General features: G+C 36.4%; 1 protein-coding gene across 1 annotated transcript in view; it reads left to right on the top strand.

Moving 5' to 3' along the window:
* Positions 1-309: 309 nt before the first annotated feature.
* RELCH (RAB11 binding and LisH domain, coiled-coil and HEAT repeat containing) overlaps positions 310-20467 on the top strand; it is a 120992-nt gene continuing 100834 nt past the window's right edge. Inside the window, exons 1-2 of the mRNA XM_007457529.1 lie at positions 310-829; positions 18960-19049. Coding sequence (XP_007457591.1) covers positions 310-829; positions 18960-19049 — 610 coding nt within the window. The remainder of the gene's footprint in view (positions 830-18959; positions 19050-20467) is intronic.

Genomic DNA, 20467 nt, shown 5'->3' with positions numbered 1-20467 from the left:
AGAACGAGCGGGGAGGGGGCGGGGCTGAGGCGGGGGGAGGGGGCACGGCACGCGCTATTTCTCGCGAGACTGGGGACCAGGAAGACGCCTGCAGAGCCGGGCTGCTGCTGCAGCTGCGGCTGAGGCAGGGGGTGGTGCTGCTTCCAGACCGTTTGCCTCCGAGCCTGGGCCTGGTCTCCAAGTGAGGAGGCGGGACGTGGCCAATCCGGGGCCCTGGAGGTGCCCAGTGCCCGCTGAGGCTTAGTGAGGATTCAGGCTGCGGCCTGTCAGAGCCAGACAGGGAGGCGCCCACGCTCCTGACAGTATAAGATGGCGGCGATGGCGCCTGGAGGTGGTGGCGGCGGCGTGAATCCATTCCTCAGCGATTCGGACGAGGATGACGACGAGGTTTCAGGGACCGACGAGCGGCGGGCAGGACTTCGGCTGAGTTCCGGGGTCGGCCTAGATCCTGGCTCTGCGGACTCGCTATCGCCTCAGGATCCCGTGGCCTTAGGGAGCAGTGCACGACCAGGGCTCCCTGGGGAGGCGTCGGCGGCTGCGGTGGCACTGGGGGGCACCGGGGAGACCCCGGCCCGATTGTCAATTGATGCGATCGCAGCTCAGTTGTTGCGCGATCAATACTTGCTGACCGCCCTGGAGCTGCACACCGAGCTGTTAGAGAGTGGCCGCGAGCTCCCTCGGCTGCGCGACTACTTCTCCAATCCCGGCAACTTCGAGAGGCAGAGCGGGACCCCGCCGGGGTTAGGGGCGCCGGGGATCCCTGGAGCAGCCGGCGTTGGAGGCGCAGGAGGTCGGGAGCCGAGTACTACGTCGGGTGGGGGACAGCTCAGTAAGTGAACAACAGCCCTGTCACTCCGGCTGGACTGTTGGGATTGCAATGGGTAGTTGTGGGGAGGGGTACTTCCGGGCTGGTACTGAGTATGAGGAACATTTTAGTTAGAGAGTTGGGGCAGGGGGTGATCTTTTGCGGTGGAAGCAAAAGGATCTGGCAGTGACTGTTCTCTGCCTGCCTGCCTCCAGCTCTTGGCTGGACTTGCACCTGCTCCTGGCTCCACTCTTGGTGCCGGGATCTACTAAATAGCCAGCGTTTCTAGTTCACTGGCTATTACGTGACCCCAGAAGACTCCCTTGCAACCTTGGTTTATCGCTTTAACCCTTTTTCCGTTTTCTCCAATCCCCTGAATGACCACTGCCTGGAAACAGTGTTCCTTAAATTGTTCGCAGTAATTATTTGACTCAAAGTCAAGAGAGAAAAGAATAGGAAATTTCTCTCCACGAAATCAGATCCACTTGAAGACCCTTTGTCTTTGGGATGACTTGCTCACTCAAAAATTAGGTTTTCTGTTGCATAAAATTTGTTCTGTTTAAATTCAGTTTAATTCCATTTCTGTTCCTTAATTTCAGTAGGTTTCCAAAATTACAGGAAGTCTAAGGAGCTGGCTAGGCAAGTTCTACCTGCAGTGTATCTGCTGGTCTCACCACCTCACAGGCTTTTTTCTCTGCCTAAGTTAGGAATTAACCTTTTTACCTTGTTATAATCATTGTTAGCAGTATAGAGTAGTCGTTTACTTCATTCATCATATATTTATAAGCATTTCTTATGGCTTTAAAACGTGCTGTCAAGGATGTATACTGTATTCCTAGGACCCACCCCTTTTGAGAGGCATCTTAGATTTTTTCCCTTATTAATGGTATGAGGTGTTTTTGTGCGTTATGTGAGGCCAATTGGAATTTACTAACAATTGTTAAATATACAGTTTTAAAAGTGTAACCCAACTGATTATTTTTTGTCTATACTTTTTTTTTTTTTTTTTCGGTACGCGGGCTTCTCACTGCTGTGGCCTCTCCCGTTGCGGAGCACAGGCTCCGGACGCGCAGGCTCAGCGGCCATGGCTCACGGGCCTAGCCGCTCCGCGGCATGTGGGATCTTCCCGGACCCGGGCAAAACCCCGTGTCCCCTGCATCGGCAGGCGGACTCTCAACCACTGCGCCACCAGGGAAGCCCTGTCTATACTTTTAAATGGTGCCAAAGACTTATATTTCCTAACTTAGATGTAATGAAAGTGCAAAGAGTGCACTTTCCATCAGGGTAAATACTGAGCATATTTCTCTCTTGAATATGGAACTTTCTCAGCAGGTGTAACTTCCTTGATCAATATTATAGGATAATATTCCATTTCTGGAAACGACTTTCTCATTGCTGACCTTTAAGCCCATAAAATGTAACAAAGAGCAGTGTAACAAAATTGTTAGGTAGTTGGCTTTCTTTGTTTGGTTTCAGATTTTTGAACTATCTAATAATGATTTTCACCTGATAAGCTCTTACTACTTCCTCAAGACCCAGCTCAGATGTCATCTTTGTAAATGTTTCCCACACTCTCCAGGCTTGGTTGTTTGGTTCTTTCATTGTACTATTTTCAAACCTCAACCGTTGCTTTTAACTTTTTGTATTTGATTTGTTAACAGTATCATTTTTCTCCATTAGATAGTCAATTCTTGAGGGTCATCTTTATATTCCTCACAGTTTGTACAGTTCCTGGCCTGTTGTTGAACATAATTAAATTGCATCTGCTGTGTTTTTCTACTATATCAATATAATGAAATGGGTTATTACTTACTTCATAACTTTATTCTATTTAATTTAAAATAATTTATTATCCTGTTCACCCTACCTTATGGCGTGATATCACTGTTTATAGTGAAAATGTCTCTTAAAAACCTTTCGTATACAAATATATTTATAATTTAGACTAAATATTATAGAGGTGTTTTAGAGTAAAAATTGACTTCTAAATGCCTTTGCATTATACATTTTTATAGTTTCTTGAAATAACTTAAGTCCTGTGATCAAAAATCAAAATTTAACTACAGTCAGATATTCATCTGCAGTTGTGCTTCTCTATTATCCTCATTTAATTGGACCTGTTTTGGGTATAACTCAAAAATATATAATTAGATAATATATTTTAGATAATGTATTTTCAAGTTACTACAAAACAAATGAGCAACAGGGAAAAAAATATCAAAATTATCCATAGTCCAACCAGTGGTACTTGCCTTTTCTGTCTTTTCTATCCATATAATTTAAAAAGCAAAAATTGTTTTAAACTGTTTTATATAGCTTTATATTAGTTGACAGACACTGTAATTTTTACCATCAACTTTGAGGTAAAATTCCATACAATAAAATGTGCCCATTTCAAGTGTACAGTGTGATGAGTTTTGGAAAACAAATTACTTCTGCAAATAAAATATAAAACATTTTTATTGTCCCCAGAACTCCTTCATTTTCCTTTGCATTCAATATGCGAAGACCATCACTGACTACTGTAGAACACAATTTTCCAGTCTTGGCCTAGGCACTATCGAAACTTTGGGCCTGATAATTCTTTGTTGTGTAAGTGTCCTCTGCATTCTAGAATGTTTAACAGCATTGCTGGCCTCTCTATCTGCTAGATACCAGTAGCAACCACCCCGACCCCATTCCCTAAGTTGTGACAATCAAAAAATGTCACCAGCACTGTCCAAGGAAGGGGAGGGCAAAATTTCCCCAATTGAGAACCACTTCCTTAGTTAAGTTTTGTCTATTTTAAAATTTCATATAAATGCAGTTCCAGAGCATATAGTCTTTTCTGTCTGGCTTCCTTTGCTCAGAAAATGTTTTTGAAATTTATCCAAATAATGTTTTTATGTGTATTAATAGTTCATTCCTTTTTTGGTTTATCCATTCATCTGTTAGCCATTTGTGTTTTTTCCATTTTTGGCCTGTATGAATAAAGCTGCCATGAACATTCTTGTATAAGTTTTGCCTGGACATATGTTTTCATTTCTTTTGGGTGATACCTATGAATAGAATTGCTGGGTCATATACTTAGTATATATTTAAATTTGTAAGAAATGGTCAAACTGTTTTTACAAAATGGTTGGATCACTTAAAATTTCCGTCACCAGTGTATGAGAGTTTCAATTTCTATACATCTCCCAAACACTTGGTATTTTCAGGCTTTTTATTTAGCTCATTCTAGTGAGAGTGCTGTGGTATTTCATTGTGGTTTTAATTTTCATTTCTTGAGGGCTAGTGATGCTGAGCTATTTCTTCTGAGCTTTTTGCCATTGGGTGTGTGTGTGTGTGTGTGTGTGTATTGCCATTAATGTATCTTTTGTGAAATGTCTCTTCCCAGCTTGTTATTGAGTTATAGTTCTTTATATATTCTGGACCCAAGTCCTTTATCGAGTATGTGTTTTGCAAATTTTTTCTCCCAGTATGGTTTGCCTTTTCATTTTTTAATAATGGTCTTATGAACAAAGGTTTTTAATTTTATCAAGTCCAGTTAATCGGGTTTATTCCTTAATGATTTGTGCTCTTTGTGTCCTAAATAAGAAATATTTGCCTATCCTAAGGTTGCAACAATTTTCTTGTATATTTTCTTCTAGAAGTTTTATAGTTTTAGCTTTTAAATTTAGGCCTATGATGGCATCATAAAAAGAAGAAATATTTCTTAAATATTCCTCCTATAAATGTGCAGATATTTATAGCACAAACTTTAGTATAGCTTAAATGCAAGTGCATTGTGTATGTCAAAATATCAGTGCATTTAAATGTCTTAATACAGTCAGAAAATAGATAAATGCTAAAAGAAGTCTGTAAAACTGTGGTTAGTACCATGTTTTGAAGATTTTGACTAAGCTCCTAATCACAAATTCTGTTTTAGAGATTCTAAGGATGAATCCTTCTTTAGGACCAGACTACTGTCTGTTTTAAGGTCCTCTATGTTCAGTTCTAGCATGTCAGCTGTTGCTAGTTGGGTTATGACTTTATAATACTCAATAAGTACTTTTTGGTTAATTTTAAAGAGTATAAAGATTGATAGTATGATTATCTAAAACATTAAATTATTTTTATTTGTTTTTATGTATTTTTTGATTGATGTGTGTCTGATCTGAAAATTCATAATACTTCAGAATAATACATGTATAGTCAAAAGTAGTTTTCTTTAAAGATGTCTAAAAGCAATTTGATTTTGTAAGATTTACTAAATCATATACCCAAAAGCCTGTTGACCTCGGTTAATACTAGTATAGTGGTGGTTTTAAAATACTGTAAGAAGTCTTCATACTATATTTAATCTTTTTTCTTGATTAGAAGAGTAGTCTATATTTATAAAACATTCAAAATTTAAAAGAATTATAGCTTTATAAGTTTGATGTTTTCAGTAGAAGAATTTAAAATGAGCTCTAATGAAGTCTCAGTGTTTGATAAATTGTTGCACAATCATTGTGATGTTCCTACTAGATCCATTTGTTAAACTAATTAGATCTTTTGTATTTCGTTTTACCTGCTTGAATATACACACACATTAATTATATTTTTCCCTGTATTTTTGCCAGTTGAGCCAATTTGGTAATTGTTTTGCTTTCCACTTAGATTGCAAGATAAAAGTAGTGCCAATGCCATTGATTAGCACTGAACGGATTGTAGTATCTTATCAGGAGGAATGCTGGTTCTACTCTAAGCCTTAGAGTTCTAATCAAAATTGGACTGTAATTGCTTAGGATGAGCCAGTTCTTTGTAGAGACAGTAGGTGGTCAAATAACTTATGCCTTTCAATGATGGGTTTCTTTTATTCTGTATTTATCATCCTTTCAACTTTTTGTAAGGCTGCTTATCAGGAGGCATTTATGATTGAATTTAATAATTTAACTTGTGAGCCTACAGACTTCTTGAGTCATCTTTCTCCTTTTTAAAATTTTCTGTTTCATTACCTTGCCTATCTTTTCTCAAAACTCTGAAAGAGTACATATCTCACTGTGCTCTGTTCCTTTCTTAGTATCACCTGTGCTATATGATTACCGTCTTTCAGAGTTCCCATCTCTTCTGCTTTACAAAGTACAGTAGTTCCTCCCTGTTAGGTTGGAATTGGATTTAGTGCTTCCTCTGGCTTCTAACAGGAGAGTATCAACAGAATATTTCTAAAATTTATTAGGTTCACTGCTTTTAGCTGAATGAGACTTCCTACTGTTGTCTGGACCATATAGATTCCTAAATTTATCGCTTACATGACTGTCTTTTTTTTGCCTATGCATTTCAGTAGCTTCAAACTTATTAATTCTTGTGGAAAATTAGTCAGATATTTTCATTGCCTAGAACAGTGACGAGTATAGTTGGTATTCAATATTTTACATTTATCAATACATTTATTAAACTGTGATCAACTAAGGATTGTAGGAATCCAAGAGAAGTTTAGTGTATGTCGTTGAGTTTATGTTCTTGATGGAGAGGCAAGAAAGTGAGGGTAAAGAGAAGATAATGTTTATTTTATGTTTTGCCTTGTTTAAAACATTGTCTGGGAACATGCTTACCATTATCTGGCTCACCAATTAATAAAGAGATTTTAAAATGCAGTATGATGTTTCAAGCCATTGTGGTACATAGTTTAAAAGGAAGCAAGATAAGGGCATTAATCAGGGGAAACAGGCCTTATTTCTGTCAGAAATTAAACTTACACTTTCTACTTTAGGGGTGATCTTCAGAATGTATGCTTATCTGTTTCTTTGCTTGTTTTTTAAAAACATTTGTTGGAAAAAACGTTCTAGGATTAGTGTAATTTTCATTTTGTTTAGTATATTTAGGTCAAAAACTAAATTCAGTTAAATTGTTTTTATATGATGGCTTTTAATTGCACCCACCCCCTTAACTCCCATGGTTTTAGGATGATTAACTGAAAAAGAACACTTACCTTGATCTAAAAATACAGTCTACTTATATCTAAATTACAAATATCGATTGAGAAGGGTCTTAAATATTAATAGCCTATTTTTTTTCTTTCGGGTAGTTGTTTTTGTTGGCTTCTACCTATGAGTACTGTGAGAGTTGATGATAAAATGTAGTTTCTAAATTATTTATACTAAAAACATACTTAAGTGAATTATGTTTTGCTGTTTGGCCGTAATTTGAACACAGCTCCTCTTTGGTTGATTTTTGGGGGTTTTGCATTAGTTTAGGATTGATCTACTTCAACTCCCTTATCATATGAGTGTTTATTTCAATATTACAATTAACTTTTTTTTGAGATCTAATTGTCATATTACATTTTATTAGTTTTAGGTGTCCAGCATAATGATTTGATATATGTCTATATTGTGAAATGATTACCACAGTAAGTTTAGTTAGCATCCATCACCACACAAAGTTACAATTTTTTTTCCTGTATGAGAACTTCTAAGATCTACTCTCTGAGCAATTTTCAAATACACAAAACAGTCTTGTTAACTATGGTCACTATGCTGTACATTCCATCCCCAAGACTTATTTATCTTAAAATTGGAAATTTGTACCAGCAATTAATTTTTTAAACATCTTTATTGGAGTATAATTGCTTTACAGTGTTGTGTTAGTTTCTGCTCTATAACAAAGTGAATCAGCTATACGTATACATATATCCCCATATCCCCTCCCTCTTGTGCCTCCCTTCCACCCTCCCTATCCCACCCCTCTAGGTGGTCACAAAGCACCAAGCTAATCTCCCTGTGCTATGCAGCTGCTTCCCACTAGCTATCTGTTTTACATTTGGTAGTGTATATATGTCGATGCCACTCTCTCACTTCATCCCAGCTTACCCTTCCCCCTCCCCATGTCCTCAAGTCCATTCTCTACGTCTGCATCTTTATTCCTGTACTGCCCCTAGGTTCATTAGAACCAATTTTTTTTTTTTTTTAGATTCCATGTATATGTGTTAGCATATGGTATTTGTTTTTCTCTTTCTGACTTACTTCACTTTGTATGACAGACTCTAGGTCTATCTACCTCACTACAAATAACTCAATTTCATTTCTTTTTATGGCCAAGTAATATTCCATTGTATATATGTGCCACATCCTCTTTATCCATTCATCTGTTGATGGACACTTAGGTTGCTTCCATATCCTGGCTATTATAAATAGTGCTGCAGTGAACATTGTGTGTACCTGCAATTAATTTTTTTTAACATCTTTTTTTTTTTTAACATCTTTATTGGGGTATAATTGCTTTACAATGGTGTGTTAGTTTCTGCTTTATAACAAAGTGAATCAGTTATACATATATCCCCATATCTCTTCTCTCTTGTGTCTCCCTCCCTCCAATTAATTTTTAAAGTGGTTGCTGGCCCCTTTCGCTGGAGCATGATAACTCTCTAATTCCGCATATGCATATGGTTTCTACAAACTAAGGACATCTGCCCAGGAAATCTGAACAAGTTGAATGTAAATTGTCGAATTCACTTTAAAAATAGATTCTTCAGATTTCTGAGAAATGAATACCTGATATAATTGAATACAACAATGGTATTTACTAAGATTCAGCAAAAGATAACACTTAACTATAACAGGATCAAGAAGACTGTCCTAGGGCTTCCCAGGTGGCGCAGTGGTTGAGAGTCTGCCTGCCGATGCAGGGGACACGGGTTCGTGCCCCGGTCCAGGAAGATCCCACATGCCGCAGAGCGGCTGGGCCTGTGAGCCATGGCCGCTGAGCCTGCACGTCCGGAGCCTGTGCTCCGCAACGGGAGAGACCACAACACTGAGAGGCCCGCGTACCGCAAAAAAAAAAAAAAAAGAAGAAGAAGACTGTCCTAGAGCTGATATATTTGGATTATAGCAAGCTACGTGACAGATCTCTCACACTAGTATGAATAAAATAGAGAAATATGGGCTTGGTAAAAGAGTAGCCGTGGAAAGATGCGTAACTGATAAAAACAACAGTAGGTCTGTGCCAGTCTATACCATCTATACTTTTGAACTTGGCCCATTTTTAAAAAAAATTTTTATTTATTTATTTATGGCTGTGTTGGGTCTTCGTTTCTGTGCAAGGGCTTTCTCTAGTTGTGGCAAGCGGGGGCCACTCTTCATCACGGTGCACGGGCCTCTCACTATCGCAGCCTCTCCTGTTGCAGAGCACAGGCTCCAGAAGCACAGGCTCAGTAATTGTGGCTCATGGGCCCAGTTGCTCCGCGGCATGTGGGATCTTCCCAGACCAGGGCTCGAACCCGTGTTCCCTGCATTGGCAGGTGGACTCTCAACCACTGCGCCACCAGGGAAGCCCTTGGTCTATTCTTTGAAGACCACTCAACTTGTAGTACTGATATCTGATCCTCAGTTCTGCTCTGCCACTTACAGCTCTGTTACCTTGGGTAAATTACTTAGCCTTTTAGAGCCTTCTTTTTTTTTTTTTTTTTTTTTTTTTTTTGTGGTACGCGGGCCTCTCACTGTTGCGGCCTCTCCCGTTGCGGAGCACAGGCTCCGGACGTGCAGGCTCAGCGGCCATGGCTCACGGGCCCAGCCGCTCGCGGCATGTGGGATCCTCCCAGACTGGGGCACGAACCCGTGTCCCCTGCATCAACAGGCGGACTCTCAACCACTGCGCCACTAGGGAAGCCCTAGAGCCTTCTTATTCTGTGTAAAGCATAGTAATCATTTCTGTCCACTGCTAGTTATAGGGTTTTAATGAAGTTTACATGAGGGTATATATGTGAGAGGACTTCAAAAACTCATTTTATAGTTACTTCTTTCTTTTATAAGAAAAAATATATGAAGCGATGAGGGAAAACTAGATCAGAGTTGCTGATGATAAAAGACTGAGAAAGATAGGTGATGTCTGCTAGTACTAATTTATAGGACTAAATGGGACTAATGGGTATATGGCATCCTAATTAAAATAATCGTTTAAAAAACATCCTGGGAACATTTGTACTTGAAATTCACAGGAAAATTTGATAGCATTTCTATTTGAGTAGCCACCATAAAGAAGTCTGCTCATTTTAAGGGAAAAAGTTGTATAGCATAGTGAGTTAAGAGCACAGTTTGGAGTCAGACTACCTGGCTTGGATCCTGTTTCTGCTACTTTTTTATCCTTGTGACTTTGAATAAGTAACTTAATCTCTCAATGCCTCAGTCTCTTCATCTAAAAATGAGGACAACGGTACCTACTTCATAGAGCTGTTGTGAGAGTCAGCTGAATAAATATTTATTATCATTTGCAGTAAGTGTATAAGTGTAAAATAAATTATGAAAAGGCAAACATTGGATTTAGGATTTTGTAATGGTTCATTAAAACCTACTACCATACAGTTAATGCATTGTATTTTACATCTGTAAATGCATTGTACCTACATTTTTACAGATGTGTTTAATCACATTCATGTAAGTTATTTTTAAATATAATTCCTTTTTGTGTTCTTCTTAGACAATGGTTACTTACTCAATTTTATAACTAATGGATGGCCAGAAAAGGGGTTTTTCCCCTTTATTTATTTATTTTTTTGGAACTTAATAAAAGTTAAAAAAAATCAATATATGTTGCCATCTACAGAACAAATACTTTAAAAGCAAGAAAGAGCAGAGGTAGACAGAGTGAAGTAAGAAAGAGATTACAGACCAGAAACAAGCTCAAGGAGTCTTTTGTATAGGAAAAAGAGTCAAATCAGTGCGGGAAGGATAGGCTATTCAATAATTTTTTCTCCTTCTAGAGGGAAATTATTTCTTTACCTCCTACCATATACATACACACACACGAAAACAAAGTCTCCAAATGAATTAAAATACTAAATGTGGGAAATGGAACTTGAAAACTTTTGGAAGAAAATATTAAAACATGACCTTGAGGTGAGGATTTCTTAGACATAAAAATTGTACACTTTAAGAGATTGATATATTTGTATCAAAATTAAAATTCCTGTATGTAAAAAGCTAACATAAAGTAAAAGACAGGCCACAGACTAGGAGTACATATTTGCCATATACATATAACAGTCAAAAAGTATTTCAAATTTAGAATCTGTATAGAATGCCTATAAATTAAGAGAAGGAAAAATAACCTAATGAAAAATAGGCAAAGGATAAAAATAGGTAATTCAAAAAGAAGCAAACCAATAAAAAGTTGCTCAAATTCACTAGTAATCAGGGAAATGCATTTCACAATACCCAGCCTTTTGGCAAAAATGAAGATGTCTGACAACACTTAGTATTCCTGATATGGAGGAAGCAGGCACTCTTGTGCTACCAGTAGAAGTGTCGATACAACTACTTTGAAGAATATTTTGATAAAATCTAGAAAAGTTGAAGATGTGCACACCCTTCAACCCAGCTTTTCCACGTGTAAGTATTTGGAACTTATGAGGGTGCATAACGAGGTGTTTACAAGGTTGGAAACAGTCCTCTTGGCCATACATAATGGAAACATTAGTTATGGTATATTCATGAAATGGAAATCTTAGCAGCCTTTGATCAGATCTCAGGTCTGTTGTGGAGCATTACAGTTCTATACCATTATTTAAATTTTCAAATACATAAAACAATACTGTATATTATTTGTGGGTACTTGTATATGTATTATAGATATAAAAGCATCAACTAGAGTCACACCAAATCCATTATTGTGATTGCCTTTGAGGAGGGAAACATTAGGGACGTGAACTTTAAGGTATTATTTCTTTTTAAATTGCAAACTGTTAGCAGTTGTTCATATCAGGTGGTGGTTATATGGTGGTGTACTTGTCTTTAAAGCAATTTAAAGTAAAGCATTTTAAACTATTTTTGTCAAAATTTGCATGTAGTAAATTCCGGTAAAACAAGAAAAATTTGTAGTGGGAGTTATAACTCCACTATTCCACCCTTAATTGGCACCTAATCCTATAACTGTGCAGTGTGAATTGAGTTTGGTGTTTTTAGTGACATGAAATACCATCTTCTTTCTGGTATATGAACCCAGAGAATGAATTTTGCATAGTAAGTTATTTCTGCATATGTGTTTGGTATACGTCTACCTTTTTTGTTACCTTATATTGAATATCTGTCTTGTGTCATCTGTTAATTAAATTTGCACAAAATAACAGCAAAAAAATGTCATTCTTTGCTCACAAACTATTGGTACATATGTACCAGTTTCTCTATTCTCAGTCTCCTGTTGCCATTTGTAACCTTGAGGATCAGTTTTATCTGGAAGGGAAATCTTCAGAATCAGTTAATAATTCTTAGTATAATGTTGACACAAATCTCTTTTAAGATACATTTGACATGTTTCAAGTGAACAAAACTGTACCAATAGCTTTTTATTGCATCATATGAGGAGTTTTGTAACTATTCTGTTGATGTATATCTGTACGGAAATAGAATTACTGTTAGAAAAGTACCTAGCAACAGCCTTAAAGTTTCTAATTTTTCTAGGCAAGAGTAGCTCCTGATTGTAGGCATTCTTTACAATCATGGGACACTTTTCTTTTTCTTCAGGGATGGATATGTGAGTAAGGAGCGTTGACCAAAGAATATAAGGTGGGATGATGAGAGTTATGAATGTATCACCAAAATCTCTAGTCACATTTTGTTATTGTTCTTAATGTTTAATATTTGCATTTTGTACCCTTTAATAAGTTACAGCAGTAAGAATTTTTGTCTCCTAAACCTTCTAATAACATGTGCATATCAAATAGGTAGCCTGTATTGATGGGTGATTTTTGAATCTACAGTCTCACTGAACTCTTCCTAACAGATATTTTTTCTATAAACAGTATTGTCTTCTGAATGCAGTTTTGATCAAATGTGTGTGACACAAAGGTCGGAAAGTAAAATGTATACTTATGTACTGTTGGTAGGATACTCTTTTTAGAATAATTTGGTGATATCAATCATATTTTTAAAATACATATTCCTAAAAAAATAAAATAAAATAAAATACATATTCCTTAATATCCAATTCCACTTCTATAATTTATTATAGACAAGCTTGTTTGCATTATTACTGAACCTAGATTTTTTTCATATATTCTACAAGTAAAGGTATCAAAGATTGAAAACAACCTGACTGTCCAACAGTAGGGGATTGGCTAATTTAAAAAAATGATCTATATGTGCTGGTGTGGAATGATCACCAAGATATATGATAAATTGAATAAATTAGGATGCAGGCTAATTTATTCAAGTATTTGTGTTTTTCCATTTACATACAAAAAGGGAGAAATTGGCCTATGCCTAGGATGTTTCTAAAAGGATATATACAGAAGAGTCTAAACAATGATTGTCGTCACAGAGGGTGATTGGTGGTTGGGAGATGGGCTTACCTTTTCTTTGTATGCCCTTTTATATTTTACCACATATCATGTCTTAAGTGGCAAGGCTGGGATTCCAAACCAGATCACTAACTTCCAAGTCTGCATTGTTTCCATTACACCACAACTACTGTTTTGTCAATTTTAAAGCACAGTTAAGCAAATATTCTTAAATCATTTTAGTGTATGGTCAGGCAAAGTATCTTAATAACTCATTCAGAGTATATCTTATTAACTCAGAGTAGCCAGTCGTTTTAATGCAGAAGGCAAGTCAGGTAGTATAATACTGATCATTTAAAAAATAAAGTGATAAACTGTAGCACCACATCAAGACAGAGGTGAATAATCTGCTGAATGAAATTCTAAAGAAATCCGCCAAGGTTGGATTAGCGTGTACTCTCTTTTTCAGTCTTGAAGCTTTGCTGCATGGTTACATCTAAGTTTCTGGTCTAGACATGGAACGTGGCTAAGCCTCAAGGAGGAGATCCCAGTTGCCATCATGGGTGTAACCTTCTTCCAGATATTCCCACCTATTATTTCAAAACTCCCCAGCAGTAAGAAATGGTGTTCATTTGTTTCTGAAACCAGCTGGCCCTGGTTAGGTGGCTTAGATTGCTCAAGGTAGTGTCATCGTATTGTCTATGTTCTTTCTAACCATCCATCAGCCCTGTGCTTGTGTGCTGCCTTAGTTCAGGCCTTTAGCTTACATCTGGACCCTCAGTTTTAGCCTTATAACTGGTTCCTGTGCCTTTAAACTTTTCCTCCATCCTTATTCTTAACTGATTTTAAAAGCTATTCATTCCTGTCACTGCGGCTAAAACCTTTTAACATTGCTTTCTGCTGTCCAAGGCAACTTTTTTGAACTCTTTTTTTATTAGCAAAATTATATATTGCAGAAACAAGAATTTAATTCTTTTTAGGAATTTTATTTTTTCCCATTTTTGCATAGTATATGATAAAAATGACTTTGAAATATGTTATTGTAAGTGTGCATCATAAAGTTCTCCCTGTAATTTTGCTTCTTCCTACCTTTTCAACCCTGTTGTCATATACCAACCATTGGTGTGCTCACATTGTTTACTCAATGTCCCTTGAACATGTTTTATATATTCCTATCTCAGTGCCTTTGACCATATTATTTTTCCTTCTCTTGGAATTCTTTTCCTCCATCCTCTTGTTTTTTCCAGATTCTGTATATCCTTAAGGGAAGGTCCAGTTTATGTTCCTTCCTCTCCCTGAAGCTTCTCCAGCACATAGTGATCTCTAAATCCCCTGTGGTATTTTTTGTCTGTCTCACTTATGGAGATTAATTATATGGAAACTTGTGACTGTGTTAGTGTTACTGAAATTTTTGTATATGTTAATGTTTTAGCTGACTGGATTTTTTTTAAGACGTTTGTTGGAGTTCCTGTCTCATATATCTTTGACTTCTTTCACACCTGGCACAAATGCCTAAAGTAGGCAATATATAAATGTTTATTTAGCATGAGTATAGAAAAGAGACTATATTTTATTTATCTTTCTGTCCCCAGTGCATAATATTGTGCCTGGCAAATAAGCCTTTGAAAAAATGTTGATGTTATGTTAAAGAAATGATCTTTAGGTAATGGGATCCTATAAATATGTAAGTTTGGAATATTCCTTATGAAATTAGCTTTTCCCTGTATAGCCTGAGGAAAGTTGAGTCCAGGCTGATCTTTCTGAGGCCTTTCACGGTATCAAGCCCAACTTAGCTGGAATCTAGGAGATCTGAACCTGCATGCTTTTACATATTGTTGAAGGGAACTAATGGTTTAGAGCTCAGCCTTTGGCATCAGAGAGCTTGAGTTCATATTTTTACTCTGCTACTTCCTAGCTGCGTATCTCTGGGACAGTCTTTGTTTCCTTTACTGTAAAATATGGAAGGTAATGACTCCTGTTGCAGGGAGCTGTCACGAAGGTTAAATAAGGTTATCTAAGAAAAATATCTGGCACAGAATAAGTGGTCAGAAAATCTTCAATATAATAACTAATGCTGTTATTAATAATAATCTTCCTTTTAACCTGACAGCTGTTCATATGGTAAAATCATCCAGCATTATAGAAATTTTAATTTCAGTGAATAGTTTGTCAATAAAATTTCAGTGTTCAAGTCTCTTCCTAAGTTTAAGTCTTTTGATTTGACATTTATCTCAGTGTAATCTTGTGACAGAAAAGACAGTGGACTGCAAACTGCGAGACTTACATTGTACCCCTAGCTTGCTCACAGATTAATTTGCTTAACCTTTAGCATAAAGTAGTCTAACTTTATTATCGTTATCTGTTTACAGCACAAAACTACAGTGGTTTATAAACTTATTAAGGCAAGAACCAAGTCTTACTGAATTTTATCTTTCTACTCCCTACCATGGATTAGTAAATATGCATTGAATGAATACACGGTTCAGTTTTCTCATCAAACTGGGGTTGATGGAGGGGTTGGACTATCTCTAAGATTCCCTCTAGCTCTCAAATATTTTGAACATAGGGATCATTGAAGTGAGTCCCAGCATTAGAGAAGAACTGAGGATCAGAAAATATAAATGTTTTGCCATTGACAGATTTCTAAGATCCATTTTTAATTTAAGTGGATACATATTAAAGTGTTTATGCATGACCTCAGATTTAGATATGATTACTTTTAAGGTAAATTTGTTATCTTTCTGTTTATTAAATTTATATACTATATACTTCTTTCTTTGTTACTTATCATGACACAGGCATGGTTCAGTACATGATCTTTACTAAACAAGTTGGAATTTAAAGCTAATTGCTTGGCATTATTTTTCTTCCTAATCTTTAAGTGTGAACTGTGTGTACTTTTGTGACTTTTTAATTATAAAATGCCCATATCATAAAAGGTATTAACTGTGTTTGGGGAAAAAATACCAAAGCACAAATAAAAAAATTCAAGCAGTATAGAGAGGAGTATGTATTGAAAAATTTTAACTCTACTTCTTGGAGTCAGTTATATCTATAACCTTTAAAAATTATTATTCAATATTTTATTGTAGCTTCCTGTCAGTAACCTGGTACACTATAGTTGTTCACTAAATGTTCACTGAATTAACCAATGCTCTTTACCAGTCAGGAGCTGATCAATTTTCCTGGTACACTTAGCTTTTAAAATGCTATATAATTTCCATAAAAGATACCTTTTCAAGGGTCTGAAACTCATTTTTTTAACTATCATAAAAGTTACCTTCTGTCATTAGTACTAAAAGATTAAATGTATATATAAATAAGACTACTCTCATATGTGATTTATAAAATCAGTCTGCATGCCTTATAGTCACACTGTGTATAATGGATTTAGTTTTCAGACCTAGTAAAACTTACATACAGGTTTTACTGGTTTGCCAACTATGATGAAAGTCCCTGATCATTCGGTTTCTGAGTTGTAAAGTGAATTACTAAGAAGTTACACAATCTTGGAATTTGAAGAAAGGCTTTGTGGTATACTTTATATTAGAAAGTGGTAGTAACTTCTTTCTTAATAAAAGAGGCTAATTTTTCCAAACTCTTCCTCTTTTATATTAGAGTATTTGGAAAGGCATGTGCTTGCCCTAGAAAATAATTGTGGCTGAATCCAAAGAAGCATATTTGTATAGGAGCTGTAATATTACCTATTAGTCTTAAATTCCAAAGTACATTATATGTACAAAAGCTGTTATACGTTAGCCCCATTAAAGTTAAAATTACTTCCTTCTATAATTTTTTTCTGACATGGAATAAATTTTAATAAATTAGGAGATTTTTTTTACTTTTATGACACTATAGTTATTGTTAGTTAAAAAGACATTAGAACTTTTTTTCTTGGAGAATATAAAATTGTTGGCTTGGAACTAAAAAAAATAATTAGAATATATTTTTCAATGGCCATAATAATACCAAGTCAAAAATTAAGCAGTGTTTGCTTTCCCCAAGAACTCTTCCTATTGCATCGGTGATTTCTTTGAAACTTTTAGAGAAATAGTAACAGTATAATGGAGGAATAATATATGATGATCAAATAGGCTCTAACCTAGGCCTGAATGTGTGATTGAAAATACTCTAACCTAGGCTTGTATGTGTGATTGAAAATACTAGAAAACACTTAGAAAACTAACATTAGATAGATACTTAACATAATAGAAAAGTATTTATCCAGAATCAACAACCAACATCATACTTAACAGTTCATGATAACTCAAACTCCTGTCAATATATAGAACATTACTGTCACCCCAGAACGTTCCCTCATGCTCCTTCCCAGTCAGTCAGTCCCCACCCCTTTCAGCCCCCTACTCCAAGAACCACTATAATGATTTTTTCTACCATAAATTACTACTGCCTATTCTAAGACTTCATGTAAATGAAATTATACATCATATACTCTGCGTAAGGCTTCTATCATTCAGCATAAAGCATTGAGATTCAGTCATGTTGTGGCATATATCTCAATAGTTTTTTTTTTTAATTGCTGAGTAATGTTCCTGAGTTCAGCCTATATTTAATATGAACTTTCTAGATTTCTGTGGTTACTATTGTTATTTGGTGTTTCTTGGTTTATGCTAAAAATAAATTATGCTCTAATGAATGGTACTGTAATACTTGATTTCCTGTTATTTGTTTATGCTGTCTTAAAACTTAAGTTAATAGCAAGTTGTTATTTATCAGATATAATTAAATTGCAGGGGAATTAAATGCTTCTGTGAATAGAAACACAGTGTTCTCAGAAGAGTACTATATATAGAATTTCACTTAGTTTACCTTAATAGGAATTTAAAGATAAGTGGTACATTGATAATGACATAGCTGTATTTGAAGAGTCAACCATTTCAATTATTGGCATGTACTAATTGTTTTAAAAGGAGGTGAGGGAGCCCTACGTGGAGTTCAAATCTTTTTCTGTAACTTGCATTCATTTGTCCAGACTGTGCTTTCTAAACACAGATAATCTATTCCTTAGAGCAATATATAAACAGTAGACACTATGTAAGTAGCATGATTTAATAGAATGAGTTGACCTAGCCTCTCATTTGTCCCTTCTTTGCATTAGCTAGCTAGATCTCCTTTAGTGAGTATCAGCATTGATTTCTTCCTTTAAGTGAGAATGTTTACATCGTGTTTTTCTGTTTAGGGACACTTAAAAATCTGGCAAAAGCTAGGGGCACTCCCCACTACCACCATGCACTTAAAACACAGAACTCTTGAAACCCCTTCATTTGCCTTTTGCATCCCATATTACAAATTCAATAAATGAAGTCTTCAGGAATTATCTTGTTTACTTTCTTTTACTTAAACCCACATCCATTTCACTACCAGGACATGTTGGTTCTATATCAAAAAATAACCCAAATCTGACCACTTCTCACATTTCTACTGCCTGTATTCTAGGCCAAATCTGATCATCTCTCATCTACATGACTCTAATAGCCTCTTTTTTTCTTTTAATTGTTATTTTAAATTAAAGTGTAGTTGATTTACATAGTAGCCTCTTAACTGGTCTCTCTACAAATCACTTTCCTTACAGCAGCCAAAATGATTTTCCAAAAATGTATGTGTTTTTGTTTTCCATTGTACTTGGAATAAAATTCAAACTGTTTACAGTTTTGTTGTCCTTAGCTGGGCTTGCATTATATCCTGTGTGTCCATTATTCAGGAGTTAGTTAGAGATCTGGGCAGGGAAACTTGAGTTACTTCAAAGTAGCTTAATTGGTATGAGCATTTTTACCTTATTGTTTTAATAGAATTCCTATATCTGAGAATCACAGTTTATTCACTGGAAAAAAAATCATAGCTAATTGATTTCCAATCCCTTATTTTGGCAGTTAAATAAAAATCTCTTTAATTCTATTATTATTATTATTTGGTTTATTACAGATCGAGCTGGGAGCATCAGTACCCTTGATTCTTTAGACTTTGCAAGATATTCAGATGATGGTAACAGGGAAACGGATGAGAGAGTGGCAGGTGAGTAAGATTGTAAAGACAGATTTGGATTTTTTGACATTCCAGAAATAATAAAATGACTTGAAGAATTCTCTCCTTTCTATAATTTGATATGTGAATATATTGATATAGTTATTATACAAAGTTATGTTACTAATTTATTGGCTGTGGGGAGCATCCCAGCCCCCGACTGCTCTTTCCAGTGGTGCTCTGAATTTTTGGTTATGCACACCTACAGTTTGCTGAGTTCTGCTTGTAGCCAGTAGTTTACAACCATGTAGTTATACAACTGGTGTAAAAGAGGTTTAAGTTAGCCATGGTTTAGTACAAAGTTAGTTGGTCATTGGCCTCCTCATTCTTTTTATCCTCCAAACCAGGGCTGAGTAATATTCATGTGTTATATACCAATACAGTTCTACTGATTGTTAAAATTGGTTTAAATACTTCTATGCTGGTTGGTGAATAAAACTTTGCTTGGTCTGGATGCTCCCTGGCCATCACTGCATCTCTCCAGAAACTTCTCTTGACTTGCCTATGATCCAGAAAATAAAGGGTTAATGCTTGGTCCATCAGGGGCCTCCAGGACCTTGCCCATTCCAAAAAGAAGGCCAACATCCTTATTAGTTGCTTGGTTTCTCATTCCAATCTCCTTCCCCTCTCCATCCTCCCACCATTTCTGCCTTTTAGGCATCACCACTGGATCTGTAGGGACTTGAGAAAACCAATTTGTACCCTCTGTGTTCTGCCCACATCAAATGAGGCCAGTTGGATTCTTCTGGGGGTCCACCCTGGGATTTACCAGTGTAGCAGCTCTGGCTCCTCAGGTGTCAGGTGACTGGTACTTTTCTGGTGCTTCAAGGCTGTGGCTGTCTGTTATTGAAGTAATTTTTGAATGTCTTATTGGAATTGTAGTTTTCATAGGACGTTGACTCTGAGATAGATGGGAAGCAGACAGACATCAGTTAGGTATTTTAATCCACCAGAATGGTGGGCACACCTGGCACAGGAAGGATGCCACGTGGGACAGATGGGAGCCTGTGAGGGAAATATTTTTCTTCCATTTACTGGGACAGGTTTGTTAAAACCTGCCAAATGTTTGCCTGTCATAATCATTATGAATAAAAGTGAGTGCTAATTTTTATATAGCACTTGCTCCATTCTGGACACTGTTGTAAATGTATATTAACTCTTTGAGTTATAGAATTATCATCATCCTCCCCTCCCCAAGAAACTGAGGCACTCAGAGATTATTAAGACTTTAGTGGTAGAGCTAAGACTTTGAACGCAGATAACTCAGCAGCAGAGCCCACAACTGACTGCACTGTATGCTACCTCTTAGCATGAAGGATGAGGTTTGACCTGGTTAAAATGACATTCCAATATGTGGTTTTCATTTATTACTCAAGAATAGAGCTATTGAATGTTTAAAAAATCTCTCT

The sequence above is a fragment of the Lipotes vexillifer genome, unplaced genomic scaffold, assembly GCF_000442215.2.
Source record: "Lipotes vexillifer unplaced genomic scaffold, Lipotes_vexillifer_v1.1 scaffold125, whole genome shotgun sequence".
NCBI classification, from domain to species: Eukaryota; Metazoa; Chordata; class Mammalia; order Artiodactyla; family Lipotidae; genus Lipotes; species Lipotes vexillifer.
Note: the sequence above shows the minus strand (reverse complement) of the source record. Positions and strands in the feature narration are given on the sequence as shown.